General features: G+C 45.5%; 1 protein-coding gene across 1 annotated transcript in view; it reads left to right on the top strand.

Moving 5' to 3' along the window:
• LOC112130196 (carcinoembryonic antigen-related cell adhesion molecule 5-like) overlaps positions 1-11,992 on the top strand; it is a 34,415-nt gene extending 22,423 nt beyond the window's left edge. Inside the window, exons 3-6 of the mRNA XM_024238158.3 lie at positions 6,287-6,565; positions 8,052-8,306; positions 10,899-11,177; positions 11,814-11,992. Coding sequence (XP_024093926.3) covers positions 6,287-6,565; positions 8,052-8,306; positions 10,899-11,177; positions 11,814-11,992 — 992 coding nt within the window. The remainder of the gene's footprint in view (positions 1-6,286; positions 6,566-8,051; positions 8,307-10,898; positions 11,178-11,813) is intronic.
• Positions 11,993-24,622: the final 12,630 nt, after the last annotated feature.

Raw genomic sequence — 24,622 nt, 5'->3', positions numbered from 1 at the left:
CCCATGTCCAAGCTCATTCAGATGGTGGCAGAATCCTGGTTCTTTTTTCTTTTTTTTTTGAGACGGAGTCTTGCTCTGTCACCCAGGCTGGAGTGCATTGGGGTGATCTCGGCTCACTGCAAGCTCCGGCACCCACCAGCTAATTTTTTGTATTTTTAGTAGAGACGGGGTTTCACCATGTTAGCCAGGATGGTCTTGATCTACTGACCTCGTGATCCGTCTGCCTCGGCCTCCCAAAGTGCTGGGATTACAGGCATGAGCCACCACGCCTGGCCAGAATCCAGGTTCTTACAGTTGTAGGACTGTCTGTTTCCTTGCTGGCTGTCATCTGCGAGTGTTCTAAGCTCTTGCAGGCCACTCTACCCTCCTCGCACATTGACCCCTGCATCTTCAAAGACAGCAAGGATGCACTGAATCCTCCTTGTGTTTTGATTCTCTGACTTTCTCATCTGCTCTGCTTTTAAAAGACTCACCTGATCAGGTCAGGCCCACCCAGATGATCTGTATTTTAAGATCAGCTGACTTTGGGCTTTAATTACAAAATCCCTTCAAAGCAATACCTAGATTAGCATTTGATTGAACAATCAGGAACAGAAATCTGGAAGGATTATATTTAGAGTCCTGATTACCACATTGGCATTGGGGTTTACTTAGTTTCTTGATTCCATAGATGTATGTCTTTTACCAGATTTGGGAAATCAGCCATTATACCCACTTCCTCCTTTCCTTCTGGGTCTCTGATGACATGAATGTTGACTCTTTTGTTAAAGTCCCACAGGTCCCAAAGTTCTGTTCTTCATTTCTTATCAGTCTATTTTCTTTCTGTTGTTCAGATTTGGTAACTTTTATCTGCACCGATTTTTATCTCTGTCATCTCCATTCTGCAGCTGGGCTCAAACATTAAGTTTTTTAAAAATTTCTGTTACTGTGCTTTTCCATTCTAAAATTTCTGTCGGTTCTTTTTTATATCTTCTATTTCTTTGCTGAGACTTTCTGGTTTTTCACTTATTTCAAGTGTTTGTAATTGTTCATTGAAGCATTTTTATGTTGGCTGCTTTAAGATTCTTTTAAGACAATTCTAACATCAGTGTAGTGAATTCTTATAATTTTATAGAAACCCAGTATCAATTTTTGAAATTTTATTGTTTTGAGACAGGGTCACACTCTATCACCCAGGCTGGAGTGCAGTGGTGCAATCACGGCTCACTGCAGCCTCGAAATCCTGGACTCAAGTAAACCTCTCATCTCAGTCCCCCGAGTAGCTGGGACTATAGGCACGTGCCACCACACCCAGCTAATTTTTTGAAATTTTATTTGTAGAGACGGAGGTCTCACTATGTTGTCCAGGCTGATCTCAAACTCCTGAGCCCAAGTAATCCTCTTGTCTCAGCCTCCCAAAGTGTTGGGATTACAGGTGTGAGCCACTGTGCCTGGCTCAGTATCTATTTTGAATATAAGTTGGACTTTCTTAGACCATAAGAAAAGCTTAGTCACCCTTGACACAGTTTCCAGGTCTCCACCTCCCCCCAGATCCTTAATGTGGCAGATCCAGATACCTGCCTTACTACCACTTCCTGTTAACCACCTCCTTATGCAACAGCTAGATACAATTCACCTGACTGTCCCCCTGACCCCCAGACCCTGCATAGGCTGTGTGGATATGCCACAGTGATCACCTCCCAGTCAGTGTGACTCCATGCAACTTGTGCCTGCTGGCTCTAAACCCAGTTAGAATTCTCTGTGGAAAACTGCCTGAGCAGTTTCCTGAGACCCCAGTAAAAGCATCAGCCCACAGGTCTCTCACTTTCTCTTTCTTGCTCCCTACCCACTGGTTGAGTTGTGCGTGTCCCAGACAACTCTCTTCTTCCTGTTGGCTCTGTGAGATGTGCTGCTCTGTCTTCTCCGGAATCTGTGAGTAAAAACTGCCCCTGTTATTTCATGTGTTTTGTTGTGCTGCCTCCTCTGTGTCTCACCTGACTGACACATCCAAACCTAATGTCTTTCCTGGTCAGGGCTGTCCTAAAGCATGGCTCTCCTTGTAGAAATAAACTGGGCACAGGTCAGACAAAAGCGTTAAGAATGTCTGCCATTATAAACAAGTGTACTGTGGGCCAGGCTTGATGGCTTATGCCTGTAATCCCAGCAGTATGGGAGGTTGGGGTGGGAGGATACCATGAGGCTAGGAGTTCAAGATCAGCCTGGCCAACATGGTGAAACCCCATCTGTACTAAAAAAAAAAAAAAAAATTAGTTGGGTGTATTGGCACACGTCTGTAATCCCAGCTACTCAGGAGGCTGAGGCATGAGAATTGCTTGAACCTGGGAGGTGGAGGTTGCAGTGAGCCAAGACCATACCACTGCACTCCGACCTGGGTGACAGAGTGAGACTCTGTCTCAAAAACAAACAAACACACAAAAAATAAGTCTACTGTGAGAGGGACACCTGGTCACAGGTCAGACATTAGGCCGACCACCAAGATAAAGAAGTAACCAGTGAAAATTACACTTCAAACATCTACAACTAAATCCCCTAGAAAACTCAAGACCAAGTTAGAAAACATCAGCAACAATCTGTGTCATCTCTATTAATTGTCTTTCCTCATTTAATTTCAGGAATGTCTTTCTCATTCAGTCAATTTTTTTTTTTTAGAGATGGGGTCTCACTATGTTGCCCAGGCTGGTCTCGAACTTCTGAGCTCAAGCAATCCTCCCGCCTCGGCCTCCCAAAGTATTGGGATTACATGTAGGTGTATGACAAGTGATTTTCAATGACACCCTGGACATTTTGGATATTATGAGACGCTGGATCTCATTTAAATCTTCTGTTATAGCAGGTCTCCTCTGACATCTTGCTGGTGGGGCAAAAAGGGCAACATCTTGTTACAACCAGTGCGGATGGAGGTCCAGGTCCCCCATTTGGCCTCTGTTGACATTCCAGGTGGGGCGGGGCAACTGTTACTCTGGGCAGTTAGGAGAATTCAGGCTTCCCATTGAGACATCCTCTGATACCATCTTGCCCAGAATGGGCAGAGACACCTCGTTACTGCTCCCTAGTGGCCTCAATGGACACTGCAGGGTCGGTGCTCATTACTGCTGGGCAAGGATGACAGTCCCAGCTGCTTATTCAGCCTGGTGGAGGGGATAGGTGTCTCTGTACAGCTGGCAAGGGTAAATGTCCAGGTAAATGTCCAGGCTTTTCTGTGGGATATCACAGCAGCAAAGTGATTATCTTCTAAAGATTTGCTGTCTTTAGCAAATCTTGTCAGGCTGCTCCTTCTTGTCCTTTGGCTAGAGCAGGCTTTGCTTGAGCCTTTTTTGAGTCTACACTCATTGGCATTTCTAGATTGCCAGGCTCTCCAGCTCCCAGTCTGGGATCTGTGAGGCACAAAGAAAGTCCAGAAAACTCACCACCATGTCCTTTCTCCGGTCTTGAGACCCGCAGCCAGTCTGCCATATTCTCTCCTCCTTTCCGAGTTATCTATTTGTTTGTATTTATTTATTTATTCTTTAGCTACACCTGTGAAAGACTGCTTGATATTATTCCCATAGAACAATGATGTTCTGTTCATATTTTTGAGGCTTTTTCTCTATTGCTTTATTTTATTTTATTTATTTTTCCATAGATTATTGGGGTACAGGTCGTGTTTGGTTACATGAGTAAGTTCTTTGGGGGTGATTTGTGAGATTTTGGTGCACCCATCACCTGAACGGTATACACTCAACCCTATTTGTAGCCTTTCATCCCTCGCTCCCCTCCCACTCTTCACCCCAAGTCCCCAAAGTCCATTGTATTATTCTTACACCTTTGTGTCCTCATAGCTTAGCTCCCACATATCGGTGAGAACATACGATGTTTGGCTTTCCATTCCTGAGTTACTTCACTTAGAATAATAGTCCCCAGTCTCATCCAGGTCATTGCAAATGTTGTTAATTCATTCCTTTTTATGACTGAGTAGTATTCCATCATTCATATATATATATATATATATATAGGAATATATATATATAGGTGTATATATATATATATAGGAATATATATATATATAGGTGTATATATATATAGGAATATATATATATAGGTGTATATATATATATATAGGAATATATATATGTGTATATATATAGGAATATATATATATATAGGAGTATATCTATAGGAATATATATATATATAGGAGTATATATATAGGAATATATATATATAGGAGTATATATATATATAGGAATATATATATATATATAGGAGTATATATATATAGGAATATATATATATATATAGGAGTATATATATATAGGAATATATATATATATAGGAGTATATATATATATAGGAATATATATATATAGGAGTATATATATATATAGGAATATATATATATATAGGAGTATATATATATATAGGAATATATATATATATAGGAGTATATATATATATAGGAGTATATATATATATAGGAGTATATATATATATAGGAATATATATATATATATAGGAGTATATATATATATAGGAATATATATATATATATCACAGTTTCCTTATCCACTCATTGACTGATGGGCATTTGGGTTGGTGTCACGATTTTGCAATTGTGAATTGTGCTGCTATAAACATGCGTGTGCAAGTATCTTTTTTGTGTAATGACTTCTTTTCCTCTGGGTAGATACCCAGTAGTGGGACTGCTGGATCAAATGGTAGTTCTACTTTTAGTTGTTTAAGGAATCTCCACACTGTTTTCCATAACGGCTCTACTAGTTTACATTCCCACCAGCAGTGTAGAAGTGATAATATCCAAGGTTTTTAACTGTGCTCAGGGGATGGAATAGGGAAAACTGTGCCTGCTTCATTTTCAGAGATTTTTTAAAAATAGATTTTTCTACATAGTATTTATTTCACAGTGGTTATGAAGTTTGGAGTCACATAGCCCTGAGTTTAAAAATGATTCACCCACTTACAGCTTGGTTTTTCACAACTCACTTACCCAACATAAACCTCAGTTTACCTATTGTAAAATGGGATATTAATAGTCTTTACAGCACAGGGTGGTACCAGTAGTACATGAGATAATGCTTGCAGTGCAAGCAATGCAAGCAATGCAAGCAAGCATCCAGCAGTTTTTTTTTTTCCTTTCTTCCTTTTTTTTTTTTTTTTTTGAGATGGAGTCTCACTCTGTTGTCCATGCTGGAGTGTAGTGGTATGACCTCGGCTCACTGCAACCCTCACCACCCAGGTTCAAGAGATCCTCCCACCTCAGCCTCCCAAGTAGCTGGAATTACAAGTGCGTGTCACCACACCTGGCTAAGTTTTGTATTTTTTAGTAGAGACAGGGTTTCACCATGTTGGCCAGGCTGGTCTTAAACTCCTGACCTCAGGTGATCCACCTTCCTCAGCCTCCCAAAGAGCTGGGATTACAGGCTGAGCCACCACACCCAGCCGGTGATGGATATATTAATTAGCTTGATTGTAGAGATCAACTATCAAAACATCAAGTTGTACACTTTGAACATACAACATTTTTATTTGCTTATTATACCTCAATAAAACTGTTTTAAAAAGTGTAACCATTGGGTCAAAAGTTATATAAACATGTGTAACTTTCAACCTGTATTTCTAAGTTGACTTCAAGAAAGATATTTACTTCCTGTCATCCCAGCATTTTGGGAGGTCAAGACAGGAGGATCACTTGAGCCCGGGAGTTTGAGACCAGCCTGGGCAGCACAGCAAGACCCCACTCTACAAAAGTTTTTCAAAAGTAGCTGAGCATGGTGACATGCATGGATATCAGCTACTCAGGAGGCAGAGGTGGGAGGATCGCTTGTGCCTGGGAGATTGAGACTACGGTGAGCTGTCTTAGTGCCACTGCACTGAAGCCTGGGCAACAGAGCAAGACCCTATCTCAAAAAAGAAAGATATTTACTAATTTGTAATCTAGGTATAAGATTCCTCACTTGAAATCTAAAGCTGGTCTTTAGAGTGCCCCATAACCCCTTGAAATTATATACAAATGTGTAGGTGTTTGTGTGGTGTGTGTGTTACTGGGTGTATTTCTGGGGAGAGGATCTGGGATCTCTAGACACTTAAGAACTTCTGGAAGTAGAGCTGTTGGCTGTGTGTGTGTGTGTGTGTGTGTGTGTGTGTGTGTGTGTGCTTATTGGTCATCTTGGAAACAGCAAAGCCAACAATGGTGTTTCCAAGGTCCCCAGCCTATTCCTGCTGCTGATCATTCCTAGGGTTCCAGATCCTCCCCTGTCCTATAACGCCATTCTTTCTCTTTCCTTCTCCCCAGAGAAGCTGCACCAGCCCCCTGTGGAAGCCCAGAACTTGGCCCCTGTGGAGCACACAGACTCCTTGAATTTGACATGCATTTCTCCAAACAATGACGGGACATTCCAGTGGTTTCTGAACCTTGAGGTGATTCAGGAAGGGGATGGACCAGTAATCTCCAGAGATGACAGGGTCCTCACCATCCCCACAGTCACATGCAATGACTCTGGCACCTACCACTGTGAGGCCAGGAACCACCTGGGATCCAGGCTCAGTGAAGCCCTCGTGGTTGGCGTGGCTTGTAAGTCTGGGTTTCTTTGCTGTGACTCACCTCTGATCCACACAGAACCTCCAGCCCAACTATCTACTGGTTCATCCATGATTTATAGCTTAGCGTTTAAATCAGGGACTCTACAGACTGCCTTTGTTCAAATCCTAGTGCTGCTATTTCTTTTATTTATTTATTTATTGAGTCATGGTCTCACTCTGTTGTCCATGCTGGAGTGCAGTGGCTGGATCATAGCTCTCTGCAGCCTTGCCTTTCTGGGCTCAAGCAATCCTCCTGCCTCAGCCACCGGAGTAGCTGGGATCGCAGGCACATGCCTCTATGCCTGGCTAATTTTTACAAGTTTTGGTAGAGACAAAGTCTCACTATGTTGCCCAGCCTAGTCTCGAACTCCTGAGCTCAAGCAATCCTCCTGCCTCAGCCTCCCAAAGGGCCAGAATTACAGGCGCGAGCCCCTGTGCCCAGCCATCCCTGCTATTTCTTAGCTAGGTGTCCTTGGGCAAGTCACTTCACTTTTCTATGTCCTCAGTTTTCTCATCTGCAAAGTGAGAATCATAATATTATCTATCTCATTGGGTGATTATGAGGATTAAGTGAATTATTTCATTTAAGGAACTTAGAATAGTGTCTGGAACATAGCAAGTGCTTCTTTTTTTTTTTTTTCTTTTTTTCTTTATTCTTTTCCACTACTCTGCACACTAAGTGCTTAGCAGACGTTTACAATGACTAGTCTCTCAAAAGTTTATCATCATTTATTTATTTAAGGGGCATGTATTGAGTTTCTACTATGTACCCAATTAAGGACTTTCAGACCCATTCAATCTCAGGTACAAAGGCAGATGGAGATTGTAGGAAGCCAAGATCCCAGAAATTCCAGACTCGACAACATAAATATTTGCAGAACTGGAAGGACTTTCAGAGACACCACATTTTACAAACAAGAAAACTGAGATTAAAAAAGAGGAAGGGCTCACCCAAGATCTCACCGTGGTCAGGAAGAAAGATAAGAACTTGAACCCATGTGTTTTTCTCTCTCTGCCCCTCTGTCTCTCTACTTTTGGGAAAGCATCCACTGAGCATCCACTGTGTGCTGTGTGTGTTGGGTGTTATTTCTAGTCAAAGCAGTTGACATAACTGACAAGCATATCCCTGTCCTCATGGAGCTGACAGTCTTAAAAGATCAAGGAGGATAATAGACACAAGAGGGAGGCTACTGCCAGCCACAGTTCGTTCGTTCATTCGTTCCTTCGTTCCTTCCTTCCTTCCTTCCTTCCCTGTCTCCCTCCTTCCCTCCTCCCTTCCTCCCTTCCTTGGTCCCTCCCTCTCTTCCTCCCTTCCTCCCCTCCCTCCCTCCCTTCCTTCCTTTGACAAACTTTTACGTTGTGCTGTGTGCCTCCCTCAACATGTCAGGCTTCCAACACTGAGCTGAAATGCACAATCTAGGGGGATGGTCCTTACTTCTCATGCTCTTCCTAATTAGGAAGTCTTTCTCCTTGTTCAGATGGCCCAGATACCCCCATCGTGACCGCACTGGACCCAGATTTTGTGATTGGTTCCAACCTCACTCTGATCTGCTTAGCTTACTCCCAGCCCCTTGCCCAGTACACATGGAGCTTCAATGGGGTCGCCACGTTGGAGGGCCAGACTCTCTTCATGCCCAGTCTCTCCAGGGCACACTCAGGGGTCTACACCTGCAAGGCCTCCAACTCCATTTCCGGCTTGCACAGCAGTATGGACACCATCATCACTGTCTCAGGTATGAAGCCAGGGTTGAGGGTTATTGGTTAATGGTGAAATCCTCAAAATCAAAGAAAAAAAAAGAAAAAGAAAAAAATAAGAGAAAAATTCTTCTCTGCCCCAGGACTTCATTGGTGAATTTGGGTTTGGTTTTGTTTTTTAGAATTCTTTTCTTTGCTGTTTCACTGCTTTATGTATTCAGCAAGATTTTTCTAACCTGTGTCATACAGAATAAATTTTTACATTCTTTAACCAACAAAATGACTTTTCATTGATAGGATTGCTTTAAAAATATTATGTGCCACCTTTTTCACATTTTAAATAAATGTCACAATAATTGTAGAAAAAGTAAATCATATAGATGGGCAAGAAGGCAAAAAATGTTGTCCACAGTAAGCCTCCCAGAAAAAGCCACAGGGCTTCTATAATTCCTCTGTTTTTGTATATACATTCAAATATATGTGTGTGGTCTTTTTTTTTTTTTTTTTTTGAGACAGGGTCTCACTCCGTCTGCCAGGCTGGAGTGCAGTGGTTTGATCTTTGCTCACTGTAGCCTCAACCTCCTGGGATCAATTGATCCTCCCCCCTCAGACTCCCAAGTAGCTGGCACTACAGGTACATGCCACCATGCCGGGCTAATTTTTGTCCTTTTTGTAGAGACAGGGTCTTGCTGTGCTGCCCAGTCTGGTCTCAAACTCTTGGGCTTAAGTGATCCATCCACCTTGGCCTCCAAAAGTGCTAGGATTATAGGTGTGAGCCATTGTGGCCGGCCAAATATATGTATTTTTAAACAACAAATAGTATTAGACTACACTTATTATTGTTTAAACTGTTTTTAAATTTCATCTTTTAATCTTTAATATCCTTCTGTTAATTAATATAGAGCCATATTACATCCTACATTCTGATTATTTCTTTATTGAACACATACTGTATATCCACTGTAAGAGAAATTACCAATACAAATATTTTTAAAAAGGAAAAGGGTAAAAACTCTACATTCTCAGAAATGACCACTGCTAATATTTTATTATACCCTCTTACAGGTTCATTCCCAGTACCTATTTCTTTTTTTTTTCTTCTCTCTCTTTTTTTTTTTTTTTTAAAGACAAAGTCTCACTCTGTCACCCAGGCTGGAGTGCAATGGCACGATCTTGGCTCACTGCAAGCTCCGCCTCCTGGGTTCAAGTGATTCTCCTGCCTCAGCCGCCTGGGATAACAGGCATGCACCAGCACATCTGGATAATTTTTGTGTTTTTAGTAGAGACGGGGTTTTGCCATGTTGGCCAGGCTGCTCTCGAACTCCTGACCTCAGGTGATCTGCCCACCTTGGCTTCCCAAAGTGCTGGGATTACAGGCACGAGCCACTGTGCCTGGCCTCCAGTATCTATTTCTTATAAATTACTGCATACGTATTTTCCTTTATAAAGAAGAGTTGTTTTATCTTGCTCCAAATTTTTAAAAATATTGGTATAAAAGTTATTTAGGGATGAAAATTTTTGCTTTCAATGGTTACCCTTCTGAGATCCTTTTCTTATTTGTATGGTGTGATTATGACTTAGGAGAATAAAAAGATATTATGGCACAGTGCATCTCAACATCAAGGTGATTCACAGGAGCTACAGAGGGTACAACTCAGCTGTGTGGGAGATCACCCTGGGTGTAATGCAGGTCAGGGAGAAAGGAAAGAGGCAGGCAGATGGGCAGCGTGAATCCCATTTGCCCCCATTGATCAATGTCCTCATCTTGGGTTAGTCATGGATCATCCCTGAGCCTCAGGTTCTTCATTTTCCAAATGGGGATTTACAGGGTTGTTGTGAAGTCTAATGAATCACACACACAAAACATCTACTACAAAGTAAGTACTCAACTGATGAAGGTTCTTGTTATTGTTTGCTCAGTTTTATCACCTGTGAAATGGGTTAAAATCCACCCTTCTCTTGAAATATAAGCATGAGAATATAAGATTGTGTCTGTAAAGCATTTAGCACAAAGCCTGGGGCATATTTGGTTCTCCAGAAGTGTTAATTTATTAAGTAAACAGACAGAAGGGAAGATCAATGGATGGATTGGTGGATGAATGAATAAGTGATTGGGTGATGAATGAATAGGTGATTGGGTAAATGAAGGGATAGATGGATGAGCGAATTTAGGTGGGTAGTAAGTGATTGGAAAAGATGATTGGGTGGACAAATGGGTGAAAAAAATGGTGAATGATTGAGAAGATGGGTGCATGTATGCATCCCTGGGTGGGTAGGTAGATGGGAAGGTAGATTTATGGATAGGATGGATGGATGGATGGATGGATGGATGGATGACGGATGGATAGATGGGTGGATTGAGGGACAAATTGGTGGATGGATAAATAGAAGGGTGACTGGAAGAGTGAACAATTGGATGAATGAATGTAGGAAAGGCTGAGTTGGTGGAGAGTAGATGGACTTATGGACAGGTGGGTCTGAGTTGGTGGAGAGTAGATGGACTTATGGATGGGTGATTGGCAAGTGTGCTGAATTCCTTAAGCCCTAAGGGTGTTCCCTAAGGGTGTTCTTCTCTAAGCCCATGATCTGGACAGGACTTAGCATTTCTACCTCTTTCTAATTTCCTGCAGAGACACTTCCTCAGCCCAATGTCACAGCCAGTAACTTAGCCCCAGTGGAGCATGTAGATTCCATTAGTCTGCATTGCCTTCCTCCAAGGAGCACTGTGGCCATCCACCGGTATGTCAATGGCCAGAAGCTCTTCATTGGTGGCCACAGGGAGCTGTCCCTGGACTGCAGAACACTGACTCTGTGGAACATCACCAGGAATGACACGGGGGTCTACCAGTGTGAGAGCTGGAACTCCGCCACCAGCAGCATCAGCAACCCTACTCTCATCAAAGTTATATGTGAGTCCAGGGCCTGATAAAGGATGGGTGGAGATGTGCACAGGAGGGTGGCTGAGGGGTGAAGGAGGGGCTGAAGTTTAGCTGGTTCTGTTGGCAAAGCTGGAAGTGTCTGTCCTGGACAAAGTGAGAGAGGGCACCAAGGGGAGATTTTGTGGAAGGGAGACTGCAAATGCCAAGCCTGGGGTGGGAGTGTGCTTTTGAGAGAGGAGGTCATGTGGCTGAAGTAAAGGGAAGAAGGAGAGTGAGGAGGAAGAGGACTGTCTTGCCCCAAGAGAGGTAATGGGACAGATTGTGCAGGGCCTGTGGGCCATGGTGAGGGCTTTGGCTTTTACTCTGCATGAGACAGCAGCCAAAGAACGGTTTGTGCAGAGAAGGACATGATGTGACGCAGGTTTGAACAAGCTTTGAAAAGGATACCTCTAGCTGCACAGTAGAAGTAGAGAATATGGTATGGGGAGGTGGTGGTTGTGGTAGGGGACAAGAAAGCAACTAGAAGGGAGATGGCCAACAGTGTCAAATGCAGTTGTGCACTGGAGGGGGATGGAAGAGTGTCATCCGAGACAATGGCCAATGCATTGTGATATGGACAAAGGCCTTTCCTCTTCCCTCTGGCGTGATCTTCTCAATTCTCTGCAGATGGCCCAGACCCTCCTATGGTCAACCCTCCAGACCCAGAGGTCACATCTGGGGTAGCCCTCACCCTGTCCTGCTTTGCTGACTCAAACCCCCCTGCCCAGTACCACTGGGAGATGGACAGAAGGCCAGGCCCTGCCACCCAGCACCTGGTCATTTCTGAGGTCACTGTGGACCAGTAGGGCAGGTACACCTGTGAGGCCTCCAACAGCATCACTCACCTCTGCAGCTCAGTCAATGGGAAGATCCGGATCTCAGGTGGGTGTTGAGATGCCATGGTGACAATGGCTCAGAGTCTCTTGCCTGATATAAGTGGGTTCTGGGGCTAGGGTCAATCATATAGTACCTCAACAAAGCTGCATAAAATGACCCCCCCCAGACCCAGTGGCTCAAGACAATAAGAATTTTTTACAGCTTGTAAGTCTGCAGGTCAGTTGGGTGGTCCTTCTGAACTTGGCTGTATGTTTTTTAGCAGAGACGGGGTTTTGCCATGTTGGCCAGTCTGGTCTTGGACTCCTGACCTCAGGTGATCCACTGGCCTTGGCCTCCCAAAGTGCTGGGATTACAGGTGTGAGCCACCATGCCAAGCCCTAATTATTACATTGATTATTTATCGTCAATCTCTCCATCTAGGGGGCCAGATCTATGAGGGTTGAGACCTTGTCTGTTTTGTTGACTGCTGTGTCATCAGCGCCTAGAACAGTTTGCTGAGTGAATAAATGAATGAATGAATGCTGGCCACTTTGCTCAGGAGACTCACCCCTCTACCAGCTGATTTTGGACGTGTCTTTTGGATCTCAGCTGAAATGTCACTTCCTCCAGGATGCGTTCCCTGATTTCCCCAGACTAAGTCTGGTCCTCCTGTGAGATCCTCGAATAGCATCTTATTCTATTCCTTTATAATGCTTGTCATCACTTTATATATTTGCTCCATTGTGTGTGTGTGTGTTTGTGTGTGTGTGTGTCTGTGTGTGTGTGTTTTGACAGTCTCGCTCTGTTGCCCAGGCTGGAGTGCGGTGGTGCGATCTTGGCCCACTGCAACCTCCACCTCCTGGGTTCAAACAATTCTCTTGCCTCAGTCTCCAGAGTAGCTGGGACTACAGGCGCATGCCACCATGCCTGACTAATTTTTTGTATTTTTAGTAAAGACAGGGTTTCACTGTGTTAGCCAGGATGGTCTTGATCTCCTGACCTCATGATCTGCCTGCCTCAGCCTCCCAAAGTGCTGGGATTACAGGCGTGCGCCACCACACCTGGCCCTCATTGTGTGTTTTATGTCTCAGTTCCCTCCTAAAGTGTAAGCTCTAGGATATCAGGAATTTTGTCAGTTCTGTTTTCTGCAATGTCCCTCGAGTGCCTAAAAAGATGTCTGGCACACACAGTATGTGCTAAATAAATGTTCGTTGAATGAGGAATGGATGAATATGATCCTCAGAGGCCACATAGTGCAGAGGTTCAGAGTGTAAGCTCTGGCATCAACATGTTTCAAATTCTAACTCTTCCCCACGTGTGACGGTGGATGGGTAGTTTAACCTCTCAGTGCCTGTTTCTCTAATGGGGATATTAACAATGCCTACCTCATAGGGTTGTCTTGAGGAATAAATGAGATAATATAGTTTACCAGACATGATTCCTGTCATCTGTGAGTGTTCTATTTATTATCTGGTCCAGACTCTTCCTTTCCCTGGGCCTCAGTTTCCCAATCTGTAAAGTGGGGGGAGAGGAGGATTCGAATTGAGCACATGGAGGGAACAGCTCTGAAGACCTGAAACCCAGAGCCCCAGCACCGACACCTCTCTCTTCCTCTCCCTCCCTCCCTCTCTCTTTCTGTCTCTCTCTTTCTCCCTCTCTCTCTCTTTCCTGCAGAGGTTCCTGGGGATGTCCTGCAGTCGGCCTTACTCAGGACCGCCATTCCTGCTGGAGGCATCGCAGGGATTGCCTTGGGCGTCCTGATCAGCGTGGCGCTCACAGGGACTGCCGGCTACTTTATTGGGGTCATAAGGTCCCAGGTACCAGCTCTGGGCCCCTCAGAAGTCACGGAGTCAGGACTGAGTGTCTGGGGGATCCCACAGAGGGCTACTTATCTGGGAGCTGCAAGCTTCACTGGCAGGGACCAGGGGCACTGAGGACCAGTGGGTGAGCCCACAGGGGAAGAACCTACTCAGGAACTGGCAGTCAGCACTGGTGCTGGGGCACCACCCATTTGTCCTGAGTTCAATCCTGGGCTCCTGAGTCAGATGGAAGTGAGTTCAAAGCCCTCTGTCACCAGCTCCTCGCAGTGGCAACCTTGGAAGGGTGTCCTAATCACTATCGCCTTAGTTCCCTCACCTGTGAAATGGGGATAAAGGTAGCCATTACCTTATAGGTTGTGGTGAAAATTCACCAGCATCATCAGGACTTAGCTAATGTCTGTACATGGTAAATGGTAACTAAATTTGTCTATTAATAATATTGTTAAAACAACCATTATTAGTTACAACTAACATTTATATAGTGTCTGCTAAACCCTAGGTGTAATATCATATTATAATTATGGCATGGCTAATCATAAATATCACTACCTAGGTTGGGCACAGAGGCTCACTACTGTAATCCCAGCATTTTGGGAAGCTGAGGCAAGTGGATCACTTGAGCTCACGAGTTTGAGACCAGCCTGGGCAACACGGTGAAACTGTCTCTACCAAAAATACAAAAAATTAGTTGGATGTGGTGGCACGTGCCTGTGGTCCCAGCTACTCAAGAGGCTGAGATGGGAGAATCGCTTGGGCCCAGGAGTTTGAGGCTGCTGTGAGCCATGATCATGCCACAGTAGTCCAGCCTGGGGAACAGAGTGAGACCCTGTCTCAAAAAAAAAAAAAAAAATGTAAAGCTATCTCTTGCTGGTTTACAATTCCCTTGAGGGAGTCTGGAGGTTTCTGGGAGTGGGACCCTGTGTCTGCTGCAGTCATGTTTCTGCTGGCTGGTGGCATTCTGTGACTTGTTTCCGGGTCACCTTCTGCTCCTCTTCACATTGCCATCTCCTCTGTGTGTGTCCAATCTCCCTCTACTCTTTCATGAGGAAACTCGTGATGGCATTTAATGTCCACTCGCATCATCTAGATGACCTCCTCATCTCATGATCCTTAATCGTATCTGCAAAAACCTTGTTTCCTTATGGCGTAACATTTACAGGTTGCAAGGGTTAGGACCTGGTATCTTTGAGCGGCCACTCTCCACCCTACTACCAGTTGTGCAGAGACAAATTACTGCAGCCCCCTTTCCTGCAGGCTTGCTGTATTTCACCCTCTGCTGAGTCATTGCATTCAGCATCTCCTCATTTCATCGAGGAGAGAGGAGCTAGGGTTACACCTGTTATGCAGAAGAAGAAACTGAGGCTTAAAGAGGTTCTGTCTCATGCTTGAGGTCACATAGACGGTGAGCAGAGGAGCTGGGGGAGCTTTGAACCTATTTCTCTCTCACTGTAGAGTCTGGGTCCTTAACCACTGTGCTACCTGAAGCCTGGAGCAGAATGGGGTGGGATGGGACCAAGATCACTTGTGGCATGTCATCCCTGTGCACATCTGGGCAGAGAGCATCAGCTCAGTTTGCTGGGATGGACGCCAATATTATTCACCATGATAACACGAGGTTTGCTCTACCTTCAGGGTTCTCTGGGACCTCGGGCTCGCCTAGGAAGCAGAGATCTCATCTTTTTGCCCCCTTTCCCTCCTTCAGAAGGTGGGATGAAGACAGCCTGCTTTTGGCTTAGCTGCAGAGGAAGACACCTTTTCCACTCGTCTCTTGGGACTTAACTCTTCTTTCCTTCTCTCCAGCCCAGGAATCCTGTGGAGTTCAGCTCGACAAGGTAAGGATGAAATTCTCTTTCAGAGGAAGAATAGTCTCCAAAATGCATCTGGGTAAAATGGCTCTGAGGGCCCTCTGCTGCGTGTGCAGAGGGTTGCTGAGGATAAGGACTGGAGAGGAAGGTACCAGACCAGGAAGCTTCAGATGCCAGACTGAGGAATTACATGTTCACCCTGTGGATAGTAAGGGATCATGGGAGGGGATTTACCAGGAAAGAACGGCAGCATCCCAGACTTCTTGTAGGGTCAGCTGGGGGTCTTCAAGCCTCTCTTTTTAGAGGGGAGAGAGAGACTCTAATTCAGAGTTGGGATATGAAAAGGTGGCCAGAATTGTGGTGGGCATGTTGGAGGGGTTGAGTGTACTGACAGGGAGGCTGGGGGTCAGGGTTGGGGAACTCAGAGCAGTTTTACAGGCGAGAGAAGATGGAGGCCTTGCCTAGGGTAAGGTCATGCAGATGGAGAAAAGGGGGCAGAAAAGAAGGTTAATGAGTTTCAAAGATGGAACCCTTAGGAATTGGTGACTGATTGGATGTTGGAGGTGATTTAGGGAAAGGAGCGTATCGGGAAAGATGCCCAAATATTTTGTTTCAGAGAAAAAAGAGGAATTGAGCAGAGGGTAAGGGCAGCTGACCCTGAGTTGGGAATCCTTCCACAACTGGGGAAGGAAGAGGCATTTCTGGCTATGGAGGCCAGAACAGAAAGTCCCTTTCTTGGGTAGAGTTGAGCAAGGTTTCATGTTTTCCAGAGGCGTGGAGATGTCAACTGCATTGTGACCAGTCTTCAACACCCTGACCAGTGATGTCAACTCCTCCCAAGGCCAAAAAGAGACACTGAGCCAGCTATTTTAACAGATTTGAGGTGACCTTCATTGAAAGGTAGAAGGTTGTAATCACTCCCCAATCTCTTTCCTTTTTTAAAACAAAAATGCTTTAGACAGGGGATTGCATGATGATTAGGACTTACCTTGTAGCTTCACAGACCACCTCCACACGTTTACTCCACCAGTTAAGAAGTGTTGGCTGGGCGCGGTGGCTCATGCCTGTAATCCCAGCACTTTGGGAGGCTGAGGCAGGCAGATCACCTGAGGTTGGGAGTTTGAGACCAGCCTGATCAACATGGAGAAACCCCGTCTCTACTAAAAATACAAAATTAGCTAGGTGTGGTGGCACATGCCTGTAATCCCAGCTACTTGGGAGACTGAGGCAGGAGAATTGCTTGAACCCCGGAGGTGGAGGTTGCGGTGAGCCAAGATGGCACCATTGCATTCTGGCCTGGGCAACAAGAGCGAAACTCTGTCTCAAAAAAAAAAAAAAAAAAAAAGAAGTGTTATGAAGTGTTATGATGTAGAATACCCTTTCTTATGTTGCATTCCTTCTTTGCATATTATGTGTAACTCTCTAAGGGCTGTGGCTCAAGTAGCTCAGTCAGCTTTTGCATTCAAAAATTCACAGTTCAGACTAGGCACAGTTGCTCACGCCTATAGTCCCAGTGCTTTGGGAGGCTGAGGTGGGAGGATTGCTTGAGGCCACGAGTTCGAGACCAGCATGGGCAACATAGAGAGACTTCCCTCTGAAATGCTACAAAAAAAAAAAAAAATTAACTGGATGCTGTGACATGTGTTTGTAGTCCCAGCTACTTGGGAGGCTGAGGAGTCTGTACAGAGTCCTTGGCAGCATTAGCTAATATCCTCATGTCATCAGTTGATCTCTAACATACTTCAGCTCCTGGGAGCCTATCACTTTCCTACCACAGAACTCTGTCTGACCCTCATCCATGCTTCTTTGTCCCCACCATCTCCCTTAAATGGAATTTTCATGGCTGGCTTGATAATGCAAGATTGGACACTCTTTTCTTCCTAGTAGTGTGACAAGAGCTAAGCACCTTACAAAATTGTTAATGCACGATCTTGAGGTGAACTTAAAAGTATCCTGCAGGTGGCTGGGCGCGGTGGCTCACGCCTACAATCCCAGCACTTTGGGAGATCAAGATGGGTGGATTACCTGAGGTCAGGAGTTCGAGACCAGCCTGGCCAACATGGTGAAACCCCATCTCTACTAAAAATACAAAACATTAGTCGGGTATGGTGGTGAGTGCCTGTAATTCCAGCTACTCAGGAGGCTGAGGCAGGAGAATTGCTCGAACCTGGGAAATGGAGGTTGCAGTGACCTGAGATCGTGCCACTGCACTCCAGCCTGGGTGACACAGTGAAACTCTGTCTCAAAAAAAAAAAAAAAAAAGTATCCTGTAGGTTACATGGAAGATCCAAAGTATTTTGCTCTCTAATTGGTGGTGTCCCAAGTTCTAGAAGAAGAAGTCATAGCTCCGACTGGGTAGAGTGGGATGTGGATGCTTATGATGACGGAGTGGGTAGAAGTGGGAGAGTGTTAGTGAAATTGTTATACTGGTGAGGGGAGAATACCTCAGCCGGAGAAGCTTCTGGGAAAGTTTACTCCTTTGAACCACGACTGAGAAAAGATGTGTCTATTTCTATGTCAGTGGGCATCATGAGTTTAATAAAATAGCATCTGTGAGCTAATCTTTTGTCTGTTTTCTGTGCCATTCTAGGAATTTAAGGAGTCATGGAAACACGTATGGTGTAGAGGCTGTAGGGGGCAGGATAATGATGATGGTGATGATGAGGATGACGATGACAACAATGATGATGATGATGTGTTTGTGTGCGTGTGTGTGTGTGTGTGTGTGTAGGGGTTCTTGGGTATAAATTCTTTGTCATATCATTGAGGTGTTGGGATTCTATTACCTGGATCTGCATTATTTATTTTCCCATTTATACTGATCTTGCTTCTTGTACACAGGAAAAGCACAAAAAGTCAATGGTACAAAACTGAGTTTCCCAGATGCTCCAAGAAGACTCAGTTCTATGACCCTGGAGAAAAACTTCACTGTACCCTCTGGGCCCTAGTTTCCCCATATGGGATAAAAGGGAGCTTAGACTGGAATCTCTGTTTAAACAGAGGAGTAATTTTGGGTAGGCTCTTTCTCAAAGTCAATTTTACAAGTTTTAGCACTCTTTAAGACAAAGAACACTACTACAAACTCTACACTTCTGAAAGATCGGGGTTTTGATGCAAGGTCTTCCAATAAACACTTCCAATGGTGGCCTGGAAAGGAGCCAGGTAGAATGCATTCAGCTGCAAACAAAAGACAACCTGGATCACAGCGGCAAAAATCATAATTGTCATTTTACAAGATGCCCTAGGTTTATTCCATGGCTCAGTGATATCCTCTCATCCATCCTTCCACCCTCAGTGCATTGCATATCCTGCTGAACTTGCTACTCCATGGTCTCAGAATGGCTGTCTGAACTCTAGACATTCCTGCCTTCACATCATGTCATTATGGTAGGCACAATAGTGATCCCCCCCGCAAAGGTGCCCACGTCCTAGTTCCTGGAACCTGTGATATATATTCACCATGGAATACTACTCAGCCATAAAAAATGAACAAACCTGTGAATATGTTACATTACAAAAGCAAAATGACTTTGCAGATGTAATTAAGGTTACTGATATGGTTAGGCTTTGTCATCCCCACCCAAATCTCGTCTTGAATTCCCACGTGTTGTGGGGGGGACCTGGTGGGAGGTGATTGAGTCATGGGGGCAGGTCTTTCCTGTTCTGTTCTCGTGAGAGGGAATAAGTCTCATCAGATCTGATGGTTTTATAAGGTGGAGTTTCCCTGTACAAGCTCTCTCTTTGCCTGCTGCCATCCATGTAAGATGTGACTTGCTCCTCCTTGCCTTCTGCCATGATTGTGAGGCCTCCCCCGTCATGTGGAACTGTAAGTCCATTAAACCTTTTTCTTTTGTAAGCTGTCCAGTCTCGGGTATATCTTTATCAGCAGCGTGAAAATGGACTAATACAGTTACAAACTTCAAAATAAGGAGATTATCCTGAATTATCCAGGTGGGTCCAGCCTAATCACCCAAGCCCTTCAAAGCAGATAACTTTCCCCAGCTGGAAGCAGAAGACAGATGCGGCAGACAGAGGGCCTGGTGCAGTGGCTCATGCCTGTAATCCCAGTGCTTTGGGAGGCCAAGGCAGGAGGATTTCTTCAGCCCAGGAGTTCAAGGCTGCAGTGAGCTATGATTGCACCACTGCCTGGGTGACAGAGGGAGACCCTGTCTCTAAAAAGAAAAAAAAATTGTGAAGAGATGCAGCAGACAGAGAATCCAGAGAGATTCCAAGCCCGAGAAGGATTTGTCGTGGCGTTGCTGGCTCTGAGATGTACAGGCTTAAAGGCAAGGACAGGAGAGAGGCCTCCAGAGCTAAGGGTAGCCCTCAGCTGGCAACCATCGCAGAAACAGGTTCCCAGCCTCATAATACCAAGGAGTTGGATTCTGCCAACCGCAGCCTGAATGACAGCTTGGAAGCAGATTCTTCCCAAAGCACCCCACCCCCCCGTTAAGAGCTCAGCTGCCAATACCTTGATTTTAGCTTCATAAAGTCCAGAGCAGAGAAGCTATTTAGCCAACCTGGACTTCTATCTACAGAACTGCAAGAGGATAAACTTATGTTGTTTTAAGCTGCCAAGTCTGGAGGAATTTATTGTGGCAGCAAATAGGAAACTCAGTTATTTAAATGCAGGAAGCAGGGAATGGCTCCTTGGGAGTCTGCCTGCATTTTTTTTTTCAGAAGTGAATTAATTCTTAGAAACCTCCAAATGTATGTATATTTTGCCCTCTCACCTCCTTCAAGTCGTTGCTTAAAACTCCATGGGACTACCCAGACTGCCTGCTTTAGCATTGAATCCTGTGTGCCCCTGACACTGCCTGCCCTCATCCCCCATGGCACCCATCACTTTCCAACATCATAGATAGTTTAGTAATTTTCCACTTATTTATTCATTTATTTATATTAGAGACAAAGTCCCAGCTACTCTGTCACCCAGGCTGGAGTGCAGTGGCATGATCATAGCTCACCACAGCCTCAAACTCCTGGGCTCAAGTGATCCTCCTGCCTCATCCTCCCTAGTAGCTGGGAGTACAGGCACACATCACCATACCCAGCTAACTTTTTGATCTTGTGTTGAAATGGGTTCTCCCTATGTTGCCCAGGCTGGTCTTGAACTCCTGGGTTCAAGCAGTTCTCCTGCCTCAACCTCCCAAAGTGCTGGGATTACAGTCATGAGCCACTGTGCCTGGCCACATTTCCTAATTATTATTTTTTTATTTTTAAAGTTTTTGCATTCTTAAATTTTTTAAAAGCATTTATTTATTTACCTTGAGGTGGGATCCTGCTATGTTGCCCAGGCTGGTCTTAAACTCCAGGCAGTGATCCTCCTGCCTCAGCCTCCTGAGTAGCTGGGAGTACAGGCACACATCACCATACCCAGCTAAGTTTTTGATCTTATGTAGAGATGGGGGGTCTCCCTATGTTGTCCAGGCTGGTCTTGAACTCCTGGGCTCAAGTGATTCTTCCACCTCAGCCTCCCAAAGTGCTGGGATTACAGGCATGAGCCACTGTGGCTGACTACATTTTCTAATTTTTTTAAAAATTATTTTTAATATTTTCACATTTTTAAATGTTTAGAAAAGCACATTTATTTATTTACTTTGAGATGGGATCTTGCTACGTTGCCCAGGCTGGTCTTAAACTCCTGGGTTCAAGTGATCCTCCTGCCTCTCAGCCTTCTGAAATGTTGAGATTACAGGCTTGAGCCACTGGGCCCAGCCAGTTATTTTCCACATATCTCAATTATTATCTGTCTCCCTCTTCCCCTCCCAGCACTCATAACATGTCGTTTCTATAAAGGCAGAGATCTCTATTTGTCTCATTTGCTGGCATGCTCTGATACCTGAAACAGTGCCTGGCACATAGTAGGGCCGTACAAATCTTTGCTGAGTGAATGGACTCAGTGAGGGCACAGTCACAGGGTAGCAGCCTGGACTGGGAGGTCAGTCCCACCTGGGAAGACACAATTTTGAGCCAGCCTGCATGGCTGAGACCTGGTAGGTAAGGGTGGGAAGTGGAGAGGAACTGGTTTATTTTCACCTGTTGGAAATAATTGGAAGTTGTGCTACAGGGAGGGACCCAGAAAGTCCCTTTCTTTCCTTGGGGCAGCAAAAGACAGAATCTGCCCTGGGGGCTGAGTGGGTGAGTTGGTGGGAATTTCAGGAGAGGAAACCCTGCCTTTGCATGAAGGGGCAGATTTGGGAAGTCCATTCCAGCAGCAGCTCTGTTGTCTTGGGTGGGGAGGAGGGGAAGAGGGGAGAGTGCCTCAGAGCAGAGGTGGTGGTGAGGGAAGCTGGCTTAGGAGAAGGTGGGTGGTCAGAAGGTTCAGACATTCTGGGAAGAACGAGGTGGGTGGCAGAGGCCTTGAATGCTGGGCTGGTCTGGGTCAGGCGCCTTCAGTACAGGGACCCATAAAGTCTGAAGACGTGGCAGGGTGATGTGGCCACATTGGTGTTCATTGATCTGGATGTACAGAAAGGTGGGGCTGGGGGTAGCAAAGGGCCCTTGGAAAAAGGCACACGCACATGGAGGTTGAGGGCCAGGGCCTGAGATGCCCTGTGATTTTATCCAAGTCATCTCACCTCTGTGAGCTTCAGTGTTTGTAACTATGGGTTGGAATAATCATATTCCTTACCCCACTCTTTTTTTTTCCTTCCTTCCTTCCTTCTTTCCCTCCCTTCCTTCCTTCTTTCTTTCTCTTTCTTTCTTTCCTTCTTTCTTTCTTCCTTTCTTTCTTTTTTCTTTTTTCTTTCTGTTTCTTTCCTTCTTTCTTTCTCTTCCTTTCTTTCTCTCTCTCTTTCTTTCTTTCTTTCTTTCTCTCTCTCTCTCTTTCTTTGCTTTCTTTTTTTTTTTTTTTCAGAGTCTTTCTCCATCAGGCTGGAGTGCAGTGGTGCGATCATGGCTCACTGCAGCCTCAAACTCCCAGACCCAAGCAATCCTCCCTCTTCAGCTTCCTGAGAAGCTGCAACTACAGATACACACCACCATGCCTGCTATTTTTTTATTTTAATTTTTTTGTAGAGAGGGGGGCCCAGGCTGGTCTCAAACTCCTGGGCTCAAGCAATCATCCCGCCTTGGCCTCCCAAAGTGTTGGATTTACGGGCGTAAGCCCCTGCACCCAGCCTTGTCTGATGGTCTCGTTACCTGCTATGTCCCCAGCACCTAGAACAGGCACAGTAGGTCCTCAGGAAATATATGTTGAGTGGCTCTCGGTCAGTTCGGGCTGCTAGAACAGACCACAGAGTGGGTGATTTGTAAAGAACAGAAAGCTATTTCATGCAGTTCTGGAGGCTGGAAGGCCTATACGAGGGTGCTAGCTTTGTCAGGTTCTGGTGGGGGCTCTCTTCTCGGGTGACAGACTGCCGTCTTCTAGTTGCATTCTCCACATGGTGGAAAGTGAACAAGAGAGCTCTCTGAGGTCCCTTTTATAAGGGCACTAATCCCATTGGGAGGGACCTGATTACCTCCCAAGGTTTCCACCTCCTAAAACCATCACATGAAAGGTCAGGATTTCTTCAACATCTGAATGACAGAGAGACAAACATTCAGTCCACAGCAGTGACAGAGTGAGTGAATGTGTACCCCCTCACAGGGCTGCAGTGAGATTATGATGCAGGGCAGTCACGACATCCAGTGGGAATTTGCATTTGTTGATGGCTTATGCTGTGCCAGGTATTGCTCCGAGCACTTTCCTGGCACTGACTCATTCGATCCTCACAACCGTCTTGTGCGGGGAGACTGTCATTTCTCCCAGTCTGCAGGTGGAGCACACGGAAGCATGCAAGGGTGACAAATTTTTCCCAATGAACCATGGCTGGGATGTAAAGGACTGTCCTGCCAGCCCAGGCAGTCAGATAGCCTAGTGCTTGTAACTGGTGCCACAAGCCAGGGTGACAGATGGCCTGGCACACTGAAGTCAGGTGCTCATAACCACAGAGTTTCCTAGGAGGCAAAAGCATCATCATCTACTTTGCTTTATTATTTTATTTTAATAGAGATGGGGTCTCACTATGTTGCCCAGGCTGGTCTTGAACTCCTGGGCTCAAGTGATCCTACCACCTTAGCCTTCCAAAGTGCTGGGATTACAGGCATGAGCCACCGTGCCTGGGCATCATCTCCATTTTAGAGCTGAGGAAAGTGGTCCCTAGAGAGGGGAGCTGACCTGCTGAGGCCACCCAGTTAGCAAGTCGGGTAGTCAGGATTTGAACCCATGCACTCTGGCTCCAGAGCCAGCTGGCTCAGCCTTATGCTTTATCAGGGCAGATACTTTGTGACTACCTGAAGCAGGAGTAAGACACAAGCAGGGCAGCAAATCACGGCAGCTGAGTGAGTTATGATCCCTTTCTTGCAATGCCAAGCTGTCCTTCATACCCTAAGTAACAGTTCCGAGTTTCCTAAGCCTCCTGTTGAATCACCCATCCTCTCTCACTTCCTCTATTCTAGACCCACCTGACCTTCCTTCTGTGCCTCAATTTCAAAAACTTTTCACATACTGCTCCCCCTGGCTCACCCCTATGCCCTTCAGGTCTCAGCTACCATGTCCCCTCCTCCAGGAAGCTCTCCCTGATCCTGAAGCTGAACCAGGTGCTCCCTTTGAATTCCTCCATCCCAGTCCTGCCCACTCTGCATTGTCACTGTCTGGGGACAGGTCTGTCTCCCCCACTGGACTGTGAGCCTCTGTGAGAACAGGGTTGGGGCTGTCTTAGTTAGTGCAGTGTACCCGGTACCACCAGGAGCAGGGCTCAGCACAGAAGAGAATTCAGGACTGGGTGCGATGGCTCACGCCTATAATCCCAGCACTTCGGGATGCTGAGGCGGGCGGATCACTTGAGCTCATGAGTTCAAGACCAGCCTGGGCTACATGGTGAAATTCCGTCTCTACTAAAAATACAAAAATTAGCTGGGTGTGGAGGTGCACGCCTGTAGTTGCAGCTACCAGGCAGGCTGAGGCAGGAGAATCACTTGAGCCTGGGAGGTGGAGGTTGCAGGGAGGGGA

Source organism: Pongo abelii, chromosome 20, assembly GCF_028885655.2.
Source record: "Pongo abelii isolate AG06213 chromosome 20, NHGRI_mPonAbe1-v2.0_pri, whole genome shotgun sequence".
Taxonomy (NCBI): Eukaryota; Metazoa; Chordata; class Mammalia; order Primates; family Hominidae; genus Pongo; species Pongo abelii.
The sequence above is the reverse complement of the archived record's forward strand: the minus strand, read 5'-3'. Positions and strand labels throughout refer to the sequence as shown.